Source organism: Brachyhypopomus gauderio, unplaced genomic scaffold, assembly GCF_052324685.1.
Source record: "Brachyhypopomus gauderio isolate BG-103 unplaced genomic scaffold, BGAUD_0.2 sc66, whole genome shotgun sequence".
NCBI lineage: Eukaryota > Metazoa > Chordata > Actinopteri > Gymnotiformes > Hypopomidae > Brachyhypopomus > Brachyhypopomus gauderio.
This window is the reverse complement of record NW_027506887.1, coordinates 788,014-805,000: the sequence shown is the minus strand read 5'-3', so window position 1 is coordinate 805,000 and position 16,987 is coordinate 788,014. Positions and strand designations below refer to the sequence as shown.

The 16,987-nt window shown below is 44.8% G+C and overlaps 2 protein-coding genes across 3 annotated transcripts in view; one reads left to right on the top strand and one right to left on the bottom strand.

Moving 5' to 3' along the window:
* tmf1 (TATA element modulatory factor 1) overlaps positions 1-4,622 on the bottom strand; it is a 12,455-nt gene extending 7,833 nt beyond the window's left edge. The window contains exons 1-4 of one of the 2 annotated variants that reach the window (XM_076989238.1): positions 3,923-4,622; positions 2,167-3,503; positions 1,678-1,781; positions 725-851 (exon numbers count right to left, since the gene is read on the bottom strand). In XM_076989238.1, coding sequence (XP_076845353.1) covers positions 725-851; positions 1,678-1,781; positions 2,167-3,503; positions 3,923-4,058 — 1,704 coding nt within the window. In that variant the 5' untranslated portion in view covers positions 4,059-4,622. The remainder of the gene's footprint in view (positions 1-724; positions 852-1,677; positions 1,782-2,166; positions 3,504-3,922) is intronic. The other variant, XM_076989237.1, reaches the window with a different exon arrangement.
* A 3,537-nt stretch (positions 4,623-8,159) lies between these two features.
* On the top strand, positions 8,160-16,322 carry rab7a (RAB7a, member RAS oncogene family). The gene is made up of 6 exons (XM_076989252.1): positions 8,160-8,491; positions 13,608-13,670; positions 14,711-14,837; positions 15,186-15,404; positions 15,588-15,716; positions 15,987-16,322. Exons 2-6 carry the CDS (start codon positions 13,618-13,620, stop codon positions 16,080-16,082), a joined length of 624 nt encoding a protein of 207 aa, XP_076845367.1. The 5' UTR covers positions 8,160-8,491; positions 13,608-13,617; the 3' UTR covers positions 16,083-16,322.
* Positions 16,323-16,987: the final 665 nt, after the last annotated feature.

The window sequence follows — 16,987 nt, the reverse complement described above, 5'->3', positions numbered from 1 at the left end:
ACGCACACAACGTGAGTGAATAATTCATCAACATCTACACGCCTGTTCCTATGCATGTGTCCACAAACCACCGTGAAAACATCAGGATCCTGGATGGTTGTTCCTGTACTATTCGCTTTGGTCATAAAAACATAATGAATGCCATAAAACAAAATTACAATGTTTTGCTGGCTGTAGGCTACACTTACTGACTACATGCCAGCTGGGTAGAAGTCTAGATAAGGGTTAGAGGTGCACTGTTATACCCATTTGTCCTTTTCATGCAACATACTTTGCTTGTTACAAAATAACAATAAAACCACCAGGCATGACACCTCAGACATACACCAAGTGGCCAGTTTAAACCACTCTTTCATCAGCACTTCATAAGTGTGCAGTAATTAGCTGCATGCCATCTGTTGGCATGTTCAACTCATCAGTCACCATCTACCCCATTATACACTGGCTTGGTTATTACCACAGGACAAGGCAGAGCGGACATTATTGAGGCACTATTTTGAGCATTAAGAGAAATATGGAAGTGTGCATTTTTGAGTGCTGAACTGGTTCTACCTTATCAGGCAAGGCCAACGTTGGCGTGACTACATCTTTCCTGTGGCCAGACAGTAACCAGTGAGAGGCGGAGTCAGAAGCTGACTGTGTGTGGCAACAGAAGGGCCGCACCTTCTCCACACCTACGCCTGTTTCTAACAGTGAGGCAGGTGAGCTCAAAGGCAGGTCTGACCTTCTTGGAGATGTCGCGCTCCTTGCAGGCAAGCTGAGCCTTGCGTTCCGCCTCGGCGATGCGCTCCGTGAACTCGTCTTTGAGGGACCGCACGCTAGAGCTCTCCTCCTTCAATCCTATCACCTCGCTGCCACACACACACACACACACACACACACAGTTGTTTTGCATTTAGTCCTCCAGTGGTGTAAACCAGCTTACTCGTATTACGGATCTTCCCGCTGCGGGTTGAGCAAGGATACAACCTGATTTCTTTTCACTTTAATCCTTTAAATGTCCCGCTCTAAGAACCCGAACCCACAATTCGCAAGTACAATTTCAGGACCACGATGCGGACAACAGCTTTAACAGATCCAGTTTAAGCTTGTTTTGACATATGCCTAGGAAACTTTGCTTAACCTAGGAAAAGTTATTAGGAATGTATCTAATTCAAGGAAGCTGGTTACATTTGTTTTTCATGATTTTTCTATGCTGTGAGACTTTTCTCTCAATTAGACAAGACATTAATAAAGAAGTAGAATTTAAAAAATGACAGCACAACCACAATCTGAAGAGTTACATTGCGCTCAAGTGTACACATACAAACATGAGCAAAATCCCCTTTAAATTGAGTTATTTTCTGTCAGAATGCCAGCTTCTAGTGAAAGCAAATATTTGGATTGCTCTGGCTTCTTCACCAAATGTCACCAACAGAACCTTTTAAAGTCTAAATGCACAAGCACACGTACACACAGAGGACTAATATCCCAGCAATGTGAGATTGCAAACCATCACACCCAGCCAGTCTTTACAGTTCTTGAACAAACCACATTCATACCAGCAAATCCAATAAATCCCAAGTTTGAATTCAGTAAACAACGAAAGAACCATTAAATCCTCCGCCTACTTAATGGGAGCCCAACACATAAGTGAAAAAGAAGATTCAGACAGTCTGATGACCCCGAGCAACCTACTCTTTGAGATTATCACACTCCTCCTCCAGGTGGGCTTTGTCTTTGCTGACGGCCAATAGCTGGACTTCTCTTTTCTCCAGTCTGCTTGTGAGCTCGTCAACAACCTGAAGAAGAAAAACAACCAATCACATGGCGCATTTGCACAGAAGACCTGCCTGAGAAGAACACCATCTACTTTGTGAACTAATTTTTTTGAGATGGCTTTGTTTTCATATTCTTCTTCCTCTAAGCATTGTCAGAAAGACGCAGTGCTCTGTGTATCTTTTAAACATCTTAGAATATTTTCCTGACTCAAGACACCCGAGATGCACAGCAAGACTCAGACTATCCAGACTTACAGGTCAGATATCTGGCCAGTTTTCCAGATCCAGGCCATGTCTAAAACTCCTCGTCTCACACAAATTTCCATGGAGAAGAAGGAAAAAAACTAACCCCAAGACAAAGGATATTATGTGCTGATGAAAGTACACATCACTACTAAATTCAGACCTTTTGTAGTTCTAGGAGCTGGGAGGTGGCATCTCCTCCTTGGTCCTCAGGGACAGGTGATGTTAGTGAGACTTCAGGGTCAGTCCTAAAACTGGACAGTGTGAGACACGAGCCAGACTCATGACTCTCACCCTCCTTCAGATCTTCTGGCTGTTCACAGTTCACTGGCGTAGCACTACGCCCACTCTCCTCCATCTCATTCTCCTCCAGGGATTGGTCCTTCACTGAGTCAGTCATACCTTGCTCCGACTCTTCCTGTTCCTGCGTGGTCTGTGGTACCTGGAGGGAATGGGCGGGCCTGGCAGTGACGGACGCCAGAGTGCGATTGCCGGGGATCTCGTCGTCCGAGTTGACCTCGCTGACGCTGCGGCTGTCGAGTGACTGCACGCTGAAGGAGTCGATGCGCTCAAAGGCGTCCGACGAGGACCCACAGCTCTCTGTCAGCTTGGGGTAGTCGTCCAGGCGCTGAAAGTCTCCGCATGTGGAGGCTGAGAGCAGCTGGAAGGAGCCCTGCATGAGGTGGAGCCCCGCCTTGGCCTCCGCCGTCTCCTGCCTTGAGCTGCCCGAGCTCTCACTTATCACGCTCTCGTGGTCCAGGACCTCGATGTCACTGGTGGTGGACGTACCGGAGGAGAAGCCACTGACAGGGGGAGATGGGGTGTCGCTCTGCCTGTCCTCTGCTTTGGGGTCTTTGGGTTCTAGCATGACGTCTTTGGGGAGCACCGGTGGAGTTTTGGCTGGACTCTTGGCCTCGGGGGCCACGGCAGGAGCACAACTGTTATCGTCAAGTTTGGCTTCTACAGGTGAAGTTACTTCTGCTTGTGTGGCTTGTGCCATCAGAGTAGAGCTCTCGGATTCTGACGTCTTCTCTCCATCATCAGGTTCTGCTGTTTGCTCTGGTACAGTCAGATGAGCAGGAGGAAGAGGCATTGGCTCATTGAACATACTGACCAGTTCTTCTTGGTCTGGCTGTTTGACCTCCACGGCTGTGTTCTCCTCTGGGTCAGTACTGCCACAACTCCCAGAGTCTTCTTGAGAAAGCTTCGAGGAGTCATCAGCGTCTAGGACAGCAGGCTTGTTGTCTTTTCCACCTTTCTCCTCCAGACGGCAATAGGACTTGGTTGGTGCCACAAACACCACTTGAGTCTTCTTGACAGTTTGCACGTCCCCTGGAGACAGAAACGCACTAAAGAAGCTCTCGGATTCATCGACCACAGTGCGAGTGACAGGCTTAGTTATTGCCTCCGATGAAGGGGGCAGAGCGTTAAGGCCTTCTTCTGAGGGTGAATTCCACTGGTTCATACTCCATCCTGTGGATACAGGCTTGCTTTGTATGTCTGAGTAAATAACAAGACATAAAAATAGCCATAAAACAAAGCAAGGTGACAGACACACAAGAGTGCACGCTCGTTGTTAAACTGCACGTTTAATCATATGCACACTGGCAGGCGCTTAGGTTAGAAACACGGAAAGTTGATCTCTAACAGAACTGCTGCCAACGTCATCATGACTAACCATCGCACACTTCCTTGTTGACAATGTTGGCTAGCTAGCTAGCTTACTAACTACTTAGGTTTTAGTTACTTCACATAGACCGTGAGAACATGTGTCACCCAAGTAAACACCTCGCTCCTTGGGTCAGATATATAGCAAGCCGACCATCCTCAGCAAAGACACAACCTTGCCCTTTAGCTAGATGGTTTCAAGCATGTAGCTAGCTAGCAAAACATTTGATTGATGAAATATTTGAACTTACGGTCTAAAGTGGGCGTAATGGCCTCGCCCCACTGATCCTCTTCTTGTATGTCTAAAACTCGGTCGATCGATTTCTGAGCAGTTGTCAGGGCTTGTTTGGCGAAACTGGACAGATGAGAAGCGTTGAACCAACTCATTTTGCTCCTCGCTATCAAGCTAGCAAGCTTTCCTCTAGCAACTGTCCAGTCGAAGCACGGTCGCTCGTCAAAACAGTATTTTCAAATCATACTTTGGACAGTGTTAAGAGTTCCGTCTAGCTAATAAAAAGCCATTGCCAGTGAACGGCACAGGACATACAGCTAACGTCGCTGAGCCAATCGGTGCTTGCTAGCTAGTTAGCTACACTGCTAGGCCGTTTGCCCATTAGCTGCCGCACCAACGAGCTGGTGAGCGTTCAGTCCACACTCGCTGTCGTGCGACTCCAGTCGATTCCATAGTTATTTAAACCCTCGATAGGTTAGAAAAACGTTAAGGGATCTCGATATCATTCAGATATATCCCACGTCTTGCTCAGCCCTGAACTGTCGGGGCTCACAGCATTGTTTTTGAAGTTTGCAAGCGTCCCTCTGCTCCGAGCCAGCGACACTGGTGCGTCCTTTCCACGTAGCACTAACCACAGGCGTCAGGAAGAGGATTAACCCGTTACTCGCGGCCCAGCCGCCACTATTGTCGCTTTCTGCATGTCAAGTTTACAGTCGGTAAGGTCGGACCTGTACCTTTGTCAGTACTGAAGAAAGACAACATTTAAACATCATTCTTTTCCTCATGCCCGGTGTCAACTTTGGCTTTAAACTAACACATATAAAAAAGGAAACACGTGGAAACAGCAACAAAACTACTATACTGTGGACAGAGGTGACTTTAATAATCAATCACTGACTTGTGGTTAAAATAAATGCAAAATGTAGGTGGTTCACTGATAAAGACATGTACCTTTCTTTTGAAATGCGTAAGATTCACGAGGCTGAAGTTGGTTACTTATTCTCAGTTTGAGATTCGTTTGGTTACTTTCGCAGCTCCGTATTCGGCGGCTGAAGTTGGTTACTTATTCAAAAAGGGTGTGTTCACGATGCGTGTTTGCTGCGCACTTTGTTTAAAAGCGATAGATTAAACGTTACATTAAACGAGCGTAGGAGCAAACATTTAAGACAGGGCCTGAAATTCATTTTTCAAAATGAGTGGGAATTCCCCCCTTAAATGTGTCACATAAGGGGGATTTCTACATTTTGGGGGGGGGATACTTCTGGTGAACCTAAATACATATATATATATATATATATATATATATATATATATATATATATATATATATATATATATATATATATATATACACACACACACATATATATGTATTTAATATATATACATTGTAACTTGTCTCTTGGTTCTTCTCTACCCTGATCTGTCCTCTCCTTGGTCTTTCTTTTCAAAAAAAAAAAAAAAAAACCATTCCAACTGCTCTCTTGGAGGGCCAAGCTGAAATTAGCATACATTGGTTAGATCTAGTTATGTATGATACAATTGAGTTTTGCCTGGCCCAAGACATTACAGGCATACAGCAGGCCTCTGAACTTGCCCCTCTGATCCATTTCACCTGTGTGCTTAACTACTCAATATGTCATGTTTCCAGTTAGATTTGAGGCTTTAATTGTATCATACATAACTAGATCCTATATGTATGAGAAACCTGACTTTAGCCTGGCCCAGAATCATTTAAAGCCTCAAATCTAACTGGAAACATGACATATTGAGTAGTTAAGCACACAGGTGAACTAGAACAGCATTTCTGTGTTCTAACGTAAGAATATGTTTCCTTACGTTAGAAATACTGACGAATTCAATCATCATGTAGGCCTACAAATTGCATACAATTGAAACGACTTGAAATAAAAACCATTTTACAAATGAAATGCTTTCATTATATTTTTTACATTCACAAAATCAGTATGGGAAACAATAACCTCTTAAATGTTTGCTCCTACGCTCGTTTAATGTAACGTTTAATCTATCGCTTTTAAACAAAGTGCGCAACAAACACGCATCGTGAACACACCCTTTTTGAATAAGTAACCAACTTCAGCCGCCGAATACGGAGCTGTGAATAAGTAACCAAACGAATCTCAAACTGAGAATAAGTAACCAACTTCAGCCTCTTGTAAGATTCTCTGAGAAAAAAATAATGTTCACATGTAGGTAATGGTATTCAGGCTATTCCATCAGCCATTATGATCAAACCTACATTTGTTTTGCAAGGCAAACATGACAATGTCTCATATAAGAGAAAAGTGGATGCCCCTCTTACAATGTTAAGTTGAGCTTGAGAGCAGTGTGAGGAGAGGTGATGTCACCTATGTCATGCTCACGTCAAACCACCACCTGGAATCTTCTTCAGAGATTTGCACCATTTACAGAAATGTTTTGAAATATTTTAAATGCTTGGCATACACCACAAAAATTATCCAAAGCAATTTGTCTGCATTGTAATGCAGAAGTATGTAAAGGGGAAAATAAACATAAATAACTGCAATATAAGACCACTGATTCACGTGGGACTGTCAAACACGTCTTTACAACATTGTGTGGGTATCAGGGGAAGTGCCTCTGGACTGGCACATGGGGATGATGGTTCCATTTTTTAAGAAAAGGGTCCTGAGTGTGTGCTCCTAGTGGAATCTCAGTTCCAAGAGGAATGGTGTGGATTCCATCTTGGTCGTGTTACACAGGACCAGCTTTTTACACTTGCAAGTATCCTAGAGGGTACATGGGAGTTTGCTGAACCAGTCCACGTGTGCTTTGTGGATTTGGAAAAGGCATTCCCCTTCAGGAATTCCTCTGGCGGATGCTCTGGGAGTATAGGGTACTTGACCCACTGCTATGTGTTATCTCTGTTTTAATACATTTGTATTTTACTAAAATGCATTCATTTATGCAGCTGAAACATTCCTATTGCATACCTATTTTCTTCAACTTAAACCCTAGCATCTATACTTCTACCCAAGTAATGAATGTGAATACTTCTGACACCTTTGCTGCCACCATATTAGATTCGATGTTATTATGAATCATTTATCAAACCTCTCAGTCTGTGCCTCTATCCAGCTTTTCTCCCTAAAAAGCGATAGAAGAAGGTTCATACAAGTCCCATTATCATAAAACCTCCCTCGCATTTCAAGGTTAATGATAGAAAACATTTGACGCTGTAGTACTTTTAGTACGTTGTAGTTTTGTGCACTTACAGTTCCTCACCGCCAGGTTGCCACAATCAAAATAAACTTAAAGAACCATAATGCAAAGTGTTACTTACGTCACAGGAAAACACGTGTCTGCGCATGTGGCGAAATGGGATTTTTGGTATTAACGATTTTTTTATTACCAAGGAGTAATAAAATTCACCATTTAATCAAATTTAACAGTTAAAGTTAAATTTATCAAACTGATATGTCGTGTGTTGGCATCGGTAAATGTGAAAATTAAAGTTTATTGCTGTCAATGATATAACAAGGCCAATGACAAACTCGGGTTTGTCCAGCGGAAGGAGTGCTTACGCCTCATTATCGCCGGTACGTATAAAAGATAAATTGGTTCGCGTACGCTATTTTGGTGATTTTAAATTCCAGTAGAATCGGTGTACAATTTACCGGTTTCGCGAACGTAAATTAAATCTTTTAAATGCAGTACGACAAATTTACCAACTTCATTTTGTAATCTGTAACGCACATTTTCGATACAGGAATTTAAAGAGAGCTGGTTATTCTATCTGATGCATATTAATTATAATTTCCCTAGTTTGTCCACATGGGGTGTTTGATAACCATGGACGTTAGTTAGTGAGATTAGGATCTTTATGTCTAGTCTTCATGAAGACTGTACACACGAGAGCAGTTTTGCAGGGTCTTGTCGATGAAGACGTTCCAATGCATTGCGTGTATTGGAAATAAGCGTTAAACATACATGACAGGATTATAAGTATTTCAAAACTAGCATTTTCAGTGTCTCTCATTTTCAGAGTCGTAACTGAAAATGTTTCCCATCCATTGCACATTTGCAAAAAAAAAACTTAAACACTTTGCGTTGTCTCGCAGCGGAAACGGGTAACTGAAACATTATGTCTATTTTTCTTTACTGGCATACCAAAGAACGCGTGTTGAGGAGTGAAACGGAATTACGACAGTAAAATCTTCAAATAGCCGCACGCGCGCGCCAGCGAGGTGGCGCATGCGTGCTGACGGCGGGACCGCTGACGTCACATGCTTGTTTTGAAGGAAGTGAGCAGCAAGTAGCTCAGAGAAGAGAAAGAGAAATTGACGGACATCATTTTGAACGGCCGAACATAACTGACGGGTCCATATCACGGTTTTGGGATAACACTCTCGCCCCGTACTCTTCGACGCGAGGCGGCCCCTTGCCTGTCGCTGTCACACCGGCGTAAGCTGGAGCTCTGCCGTCTCCGACGAACAATAGCGACACGGCTCTGTGGGTAGAAGCGCAGTTAGCATCGCAGCTAAGCAGCTACCGCAGCCGCTAGCACAACCCGGCGCCCGAACCTCTGCTCCTCCGGCGCAATAAGGTGAGTTTAATACGGACACGGTGATTAGTGTGTTCATCCACACGTTAGCGAACCGAACATGACTGGGTGAAGATGCCCGAGCTCGGTTGTCCGTCCTAACGGGAGCGGAAGACGCGGACCGAGTGGCGGTCGCTGCTCGCTAACCTCCGCCGACACGTCGAGGCTCGTCGCCGGGCTCGGTTCGTGTGGTGGCCGTGTAACCGTGCGAGTGTACCGACGCGTCGGGCTGGTGTTGGTGGTGGACGGTACAGAAGCGACGAGGCTCAGACGTCCGTACCTGGCGTGGTTACGTGTCCTCGTAAACTAGCGACAACAACACGACAGCCGCGACCCAGACGAGTTAGCGGGCTACCGTGGCACCTCCACACCGCACACGACGGGTTTAGCGCCGGTCAAGTGTAGGTGGATAACTGGGCTTGCCCACAGGGCTGCTAAATTAACAGGGCGAAAAGCGTTCATTTACTAAAATTACGAAAATTGCGCTAAAATACGATTTTGTAGTCTAGGGAGACATCATATACATCATCATAAACATCAATTAGTAGCATCAAATATATTTCAAGTTATTAATACGTTCAATTTCAGTAGCACTTTTTTGTCAGTAACGGTTTTACGCCCCGGCCCAATATGTTCTTTTCATTAAAGTTTTTTCAAAACATTATTTTAACATAATGGCCGACGCCCTATGCAAAATATATGCGGTAACGTGAGATGTAACAACAGGCCTGCTGATAGTGCTATAATACTTTTCACTTCATTTTTTGGAGGCCTACAGACGAGTCTTGTTCTGGTTGAGGTTCTTATTCAGGTTCTGAAATGTGCTTTGCAGTTTGCCCCATGTGATCCTACTTTCCAAGTGTCATGGGTTCCAGATTAAATGTGGAGTTGTCCTTTGCAGCGAATTTCAGGCATTTTCAGGGTAGTGAATATGAACAGTGGTTAAACCTGTATGTCACCGTAGCCCCTACAGCCACATGCTGTCTGATTAATATATTTTTATTTCCATGTCTTATTTTTTGTCAAAAAAATGGTACGTAGTCAATAAGGTCTACCTGTATCCAGTAAGCTTGGCTTGTCAAAGGTGTACTACATGGTATGTTTTGTGTTCATTTCTCTATGGTCACTAAAGCTCATGATGCGTTCAGGTGTATTGACATAATCCCTACATATGTGTGTAAGGCAAAGGGACGTTTAATGGATCGATGAAGTTTGATGACAGTTCATAGTTCACTGGATGAGAAGCACTAAAGCGCTCAAATGTAACTGACTATACAGCAACACGTTTTCTTACTCTTATTCCCTGCTTAAGTTGAATTCTAATAATTTATAATTGAATAATAGATCATTACATTATCCTCAAGCATATCTTAGTTAATGTTGGTTAACATTATTTTAAGTTAGTTAGCGCTTTGTGTAGTGGCAGCACTGCAGTGGTTTATTATTCATTTCAGGACAGCATGGAAGAAACATGTCTGGCGACTCTTGTGTTATTGTGAAGGGGAGTTTAGGACAGATTGATCACAGTAAAGCTGATGGATGCAAGTCTCTTTTTTAATACGCTAGTGCAAATATTGTCTTGGTGCAATATATGACCATTGGCAATATCCTTCGGATAGATTGGAAAGAAAGGGGGTTTTAAGTTCAAGCCTGCATATTTTGCAGATGCTCATAGAGCCGGTATTGCATGAGCTCCCTCAGAACTCAGGCATGCCATGTGTTGCCATGTAACGTGCCTGTTTCTGTAGTGGAACACCTGAGCAGCAGGACTCCATGTTTACATTTGTGCGTCCTCTCTCCTAAAAGCCAGTCCACCTGTGCAGTGTCCACTCCAGACTTGGAAACGAAAGTGAAATGTAACTGGCTGATCATAGTCCTGATGTTGGGTTGTGCGGATGTTATGTAATATGGAAACAAAGGGAATGAGGAGATCTGTTAAAGATCTGTGCGCTCCCTTGTGTTTGTAGTCACATGACATAAATCACGCACCGCTCGACTCATCCGTCGGCCACCGCCCCCAAAAGCATATTGTGAATGTCATGGCAACTTGGGTCTCCTGAACAGCCATGTTTTTATGAGCTCTGTAATAAATAATAATTGGAGCAATGTGGTGGTTTCCTTGCAGGGTGATGTTTTCTCTGCACTAGGATCTTAATAGTATGGGAAGCAGTATGCTGTATTAAGCATTAAAGTAAGGTTGAACAGGTTAAACCCGTTTCTCCAGTGCCACAGAGCCTCATCGGTGTGCGTCAGGACTTCATCTCGAACAGACTCCTCAGGTGGGGGGGGGGAGGTGGTTTCTTGGAAGCTGCCTTTATTTTGACTGGCCTCGTACGTGGAGCGTCGAGGATTGGGGCCGTTCCGCTGCACTGCCCCTCGGTCTGCCGCCCAGCCGCCTGTCTGGAGCAGGTGCTGGAACCCTGGTCAGCTGTGCCTTCACGTGCTGGGAACACAGTTCTGGGAAAGGCATTCCTGCAAGCTTTTGGTTTGATTAATCCCAATTAATTTCCCAGCCATCTTTGGAATATCAAAACTAGGCCTGTGTTGAAAAATCGATTTTCCGATTCAGAATCGATTCGCACATGATGATCTGATAATCGATTTGTACGTCCAAAGATCAATTTTTTTAGTGAACTTTTACCCCCGCCTCGTCACTGAATTCACGCAGGCGTGCTCGGTCTAACTAACTGTAAAACAACATGGCGTCGGACAGTGACGGTAACGACGATAGTCAAATCGGCAATCTAAAAGCAGAAGGACAGTTTATCCAGTGTCAGTCACTATTTACAGTTAGTCCGTGTCACTGACAGTTTACCCAGTGTTTTTACAGTTTAAAAAAGTTAAAAATGTTCTTGTAACGTTGGGCGCAAGGCGATGGACGAGACAGAATCCTTTGCGCTTTCCAAATCGTTACGTTTATTACATTTACAGAAGCGCAGACACCGCACATAAAACACGTTTACATAGAACATGTGTGACTCAAACAACGACGAGCACAGGACGCTGCGCGAACGCACATTAAATGGACAAACCACACAAACCCCACGTGACGAGACGAGCCACAGGTGAGATGGACTATCACAAGACGCACCCGCACCCACGGAGATCTACAGACACAGACGAGTAGACGCAGACACCGTTAACAAACGCCCAAAACGGAGGGGTCGGGGACCGTAACGTGACAGTTCTGTTCTTATATTCGCACTTTAAAGAAAAATACACGTTTACATTTTATACTTTCAGTTTATTAACCGTGAGCACTTTTAAAATAAAAATGCATTTGGTAGCAACAGCTTTTGGGTGACTTCTTAATTATTTCAATCATAATAATAATGCACTGGTTAGTGTCCCAGTAGGAGTCCACTGTTGCAGATATAAACACCTCAAAGATGTCCTCTGTTTATTGTCCTGGATTACCTTTCTTGAAGGTAGATTTATGATGACCCTTTTCAGCAGTCTTCCAGCCATCAGTAACTACCAACTACCAGTAACTATTTGCTGATTAATATCCATATAATACTAGTTTTAACATGTTGCTTCTGTACATAGTCAGGAAACAGCTCAAATACATTTTTAATAACACTAAACCCCGAATTGGATCGAATCGATTAAATCGGATTAAATCAAAATAAATCGATTCTTAATCTTCAGAATCGGATCGATTCTTGGAATTTGAATCGATATCCGGCCCTAATCAAAACAAAGGACACTGTAGTTTAGGAAAATGGCTTAATTTTAAAAGCTATTATAAGGGATTCTTTTAAGAGTAAAATTGCATATAGATGAACAGTGTGCTTTTTCTGTATGTCAACAACAGCACTGCCACGCACGTGGAGTGCTGTCTGATACTAGTCCGCTATGAGAAACATGCAGACATTCGGCTTTCTGACTTAACTTGACCTGAACACAGAAATCCTAATGCTTAAAATGTCCTTGGTGTGCCTTTTAATTGAAATAGCCACTGAGCTGTATGAAGTCAGCAGCTGGTTCTCTAGAGCCCTTCATAGCAAGCTGTTGACATCTAGCTGAAATGAGACCGGGGCTTGTTGGGCAATGTGTTTTGCTGTTTACAGCGATGTGCTTAGTGCAGGAGCCGGTATCCGTATGGGGCTCGAGGTGTTCTCGTGAGGCCTGCCGGCTCCGAGCATGTCTCTTCACTGGCACAAGGAGCTCGGGCTTGGGTCATTTATGTTCTTCCACTGTTCCACTGCAAAAACAGGGGGCCACGCCGGCTTCCAGCTGCACTGAAACGTGCCGTCTTCTGGCAGGATTCCATGTCCGGGTTTCATATCGGTGACCCATCTGTCCGTTTCCTGTCTCCTTCCCTCCCTGTTAAGCATCCTTGGGTTTTTGAAAAGCCCTTTGTAAGTAATACAAAGTAATAGTAATAAATAATATTAAAAGTAGCTCATGTCGTTGCTCTTTCTATTATTACTGTGATTGACAATATCTGTGTCACATTCAAAGCAGCAATTTTTTTCCCGTGTGTGTGTGTGTGTGTGTGTGCGTGTGTGTGCGCGCGCGCGTGCGCACACGGGCTCCTCGTGACATTGGACAGAGTAAGGGAAAGAGGGAGGCAGACCCCATGACTGGTTTGTGAGCAGGAGTGGTTCCTGCACACTGGGTTTCTATTTAACCCATGTCACACTAGCAGTAGTAGCAGTCATTTTAATTCAGCAGCGGTGTTCATTAAAAGCCGGACAGCTTTTTTCAAAACACTTCGGCCGCTGCTGTAGAACAAGCTTCCCGTTTGTTAACAGGGTACGCCGGCTGAGGTGTTTTAGATGGTCTTCATCTGTCTCCTGACCAAGGTAATGGGACAAAGTCTAACTGGAACAAGTTAGTTAATCAGCAGTATGTGACTGGGTAAAGAGGGTGTCACCATATCGTTAGGACTGATCTCTGTGAACAGCTGGCGACAGTCAGCTAAACCTAGTGGAAATGCGCCATAAAGGCCGGCTTCATTGGAAGCGTGAAAACATCTCAGTTTTGCTACATTCTTCCCTGTAGTTTGCAAGCCAAAGGCGCTGTCTGTTGATAAGGGCGTCTCTCTTCCACTGCTGGACCTCGTGTGTGTCATGTGACCCCTGCTAACGCATCTCTTCCGTCTTCCCCTCAGCTGGGACGCGATGACGTCGAGGAAGAAAGTCCTACTGAAAGTGATCATCCTGGGAGACTCTGGGTGGGTATGGTGGCATGAACAAACTCCCCCGGGCTCTCCCGCCACGGGTTATTGTGTACAAATCCCTCGTCACAAACAGCCGCACATCCGCCATGGAAGGAGAATCAATAGTGACTGCATGTCAGAGCGACAAATTCTAACCTCAAATCCAGTCCTGGATTTTGTAACCACCGGTAGTTAATGCAACTGAATGGCCATGTGTTTGTCACACCTACCACCTTTACTACGCGAGCAGGGTAGTAACATGGTAAAGGCTGAGTGTAGAGGGAAGTGATTTAAATGTTCTGTGACGTGCGTTAACTATCAGTAATTACAACATCCACCCGCCAACGTTTGGTTCCAGATGTGCGGTTGAGTTGGGTAACACAAAGTTTTCTTTTTTTCCACATGGTTTGGAAAGTAGTTCTTATTTTGAGAACTTCAGATTGCTTCAGTAATGAAGGAGAAGAAACTCTTTCTCTGTTTGATTTGCTGGAGTCAGAGGTTCACTGTCTTTGGCTGGGAACAGGTGAACACGTGTGGGTCAGTAATTTGCTGACACTTACCAGTAGTTTGCTGAAACGTGTGAGTCAATACTGAACCTCTGAGGAGAAATATAAAGGCTTCATGTCTAATGAGCAGCTCCAAGGCTGGCTGTCGATAAAGCTCCTTGGTGTAAAAGGGCTTTTGCCAGATCAGTGTCGTATAACAACGCTCTCCATTAACGAGACAGTAATATGATCCCAGATCAGTGAAAACAGCCCTTAATAAGCAGGTTTCACTGCCTGTCTAAGTTTCACACTAGGCACCATGACCTCCCTTGAATTCTCTGCCTCAAACAGATCCTACTCTATTAAACGAGACCCCCGCACTATTCTACGTTAACTTTTCAGTGCACCTCAGTTTCTAAGTTATTTCAGGGCTGGGAGAGGTAGGTTGGGTGTTTTATTCTGTTCAAAAATGTTCCATGGAGCTCTCGGTTCCTCATTTCCATCTGCAATAGTGAGTGAGTGAGTGAGTGAGTGCGTGCGTGTGGGTTGAAACGCTGTGTGTGTCTGCAGAGTGGGAAAGACCTCTCTGATGAACCAGTACGTGAACAAGAAGTTCAGCAACCAGTACAAAGCCACAATAGGAGCTGATTTCCTGACGAAGGAGGTGATGGTGGATGATCGGCTCGTCACTATGCAGGTAGCACGCTGCTCTCGTGGGGGGAGGGGATACACTTTAGGCAAGTTTTTTGATGTCTCAGTTGAACTCAAGTGTGCGTTTGGAAATGCTTTATGGACCCCACTCTGGACTCAGTACTGCTCTGTTGCCCTGTAGTAATAGTCAGATGGATTTTGTACTAATCAGCACTGGCTCTGTACCTGCTGTAGATGATGGCACAAAAAGGACACAGCAGCAGTGCGTGCGTGCGTGTGGTTCAGATGGGAAGATGGTGTGATGTACAGACATCATGTAAAAGATGTGCATTGTGGGTGCTGTTGGGATGGCGCTGGTCTATTGTGTGAGCATATGTTTGTCTCCCCGATGCAGATCTGGGACACGGCGGGTCAGGAGCGCTTTCAGTCGCTGGGCGTGGCCTTCTACCGCGGCGCCGACTGCTGCGTGCTCGTCTTCGACGTCACGGCGCCCAACACCTTCAAGACGCTGGACAGCTGGCGGGACGAGTTCCTGATCCAGGCCAGCCCGCGTGACCCCGAGAACTTCCCCTTTGTGGTGCTAGGCAACAAAATCGACCTGGAGAATAGGCAGGTGGGTGGTGCGGGTGGAACGTGCACACATGGGTGGAGAGGAAGGAGGTGGGTGGACCACGGGCATGTGGGTGGAGAACAGGCGGTGGGTCGTAGCGTGGGCAGGGCCAGGCTGATTTGAACTGACTTTGGGTCCCTTTTGTTCATAAGCTGTGCTCATGTGCACAACTGCTCTGTCTCCCAGGTAACCACCAAACGGGCACAGGCCTGGTGTCTGAGTAAGAACAACATCCCCTACTTTGAGACCAGCGCCAAGGAAGCCATCAATGTAGAACAGGCTTTCCAGACCATCGCACGCAACGCACTGAAACAGGTATACAGCCAAGGCACCGCGTCACCACGGACACGGCTCAGACGTGCACCTGAGCGCCCGGTCCGGTGTTTGTGGTGAATGTTTACCATAAATGTTCTCCTTATTTGATTCAGCTATAAAACATTTTTATTACACCCCATGAAAAAAAACTAAGTTAGTATGTACAAGAACAGTGAAGTCCTATTGCTTACAATTGTTTTTACAACAATACAATTATGAGCAATACTTAAAAATCCACAATCTCCTCTTCTGTCTTGGTGGTGTTCTTAGGAGACTGAGGTAGAGTTGTACAACGAGTTCCCAGAGCCCATCAAGCTAGACAGGAATGAAAGAGCCAAACCATCAGCAGAAACCTGTAGCTGTTGAAGACCACCAGGGGGCACTACTGACCACCACAACCCTCTGGCCTTGGTTCCCTTTCCTTCTTTAGCCTCGGTCCCTCTTTATATATCTCTGTGTCTCTCTCTCTCTCTCTCTCTCTTCCTCTCTGCCCCCTTTCCCCCTCCCAATGTAATCACTGGCCTTCATAGAGCAAGCAGGCTTCCTCTCTTAGAATATACCCTATACAAATTGCACTCACAAACATACACACATCCACATCACAAATGTATTTGAGCCCCATGTCCACTCTTTTAACCTTAATCTTGCCACAGAGTCCTAACACCTTTCACAGGCTCCCCAGAATCCCTTCTGTTGCCACCACAGAGACATTAACTCATACACGTCCACACACACACACACACACAGTTCATCCTTAAAATTCTCAACACTTGAATGGTTTCTGAGACTTTTTATATGAACCCACCACATAACTGGAATCTGTAAAAAGCAACATCAGATCAATGGGGCTGTGTAATATATGGATGTATTAAAGCTCTCTGTTAGCATCTGGACTGTTTGCTCTCCAACTGGTTCAAAGGATGTCTTCATGTACAATTTTAGGCAACTCCAGAAAGCATGCTGTCTGCTTTATTTGCTTTTCATTCATGTAAATCTTCCAAAGGCTTCTCCTTGAGTACCTGTGAGTATATCTTGGCTTGATCCCAGACCCATATGTGTAAAGTTTAAAAGCTGGGCTGCTGACCTTGGGTCAGTTCTTCCCCGTTCTTATTCCTGTAATTGTTCGGATGCGAAAGCTAATCCTATGTCAATGGTCGTGTTCTGACACGATTCACACATATGGACAGTGCTGTGCATCCTTATTTAGCCTTGGAGTGCATCTGCTTTGAACACTGCCTCTAGTGTCTGACCAGTTCCCAACTGATAGCCAG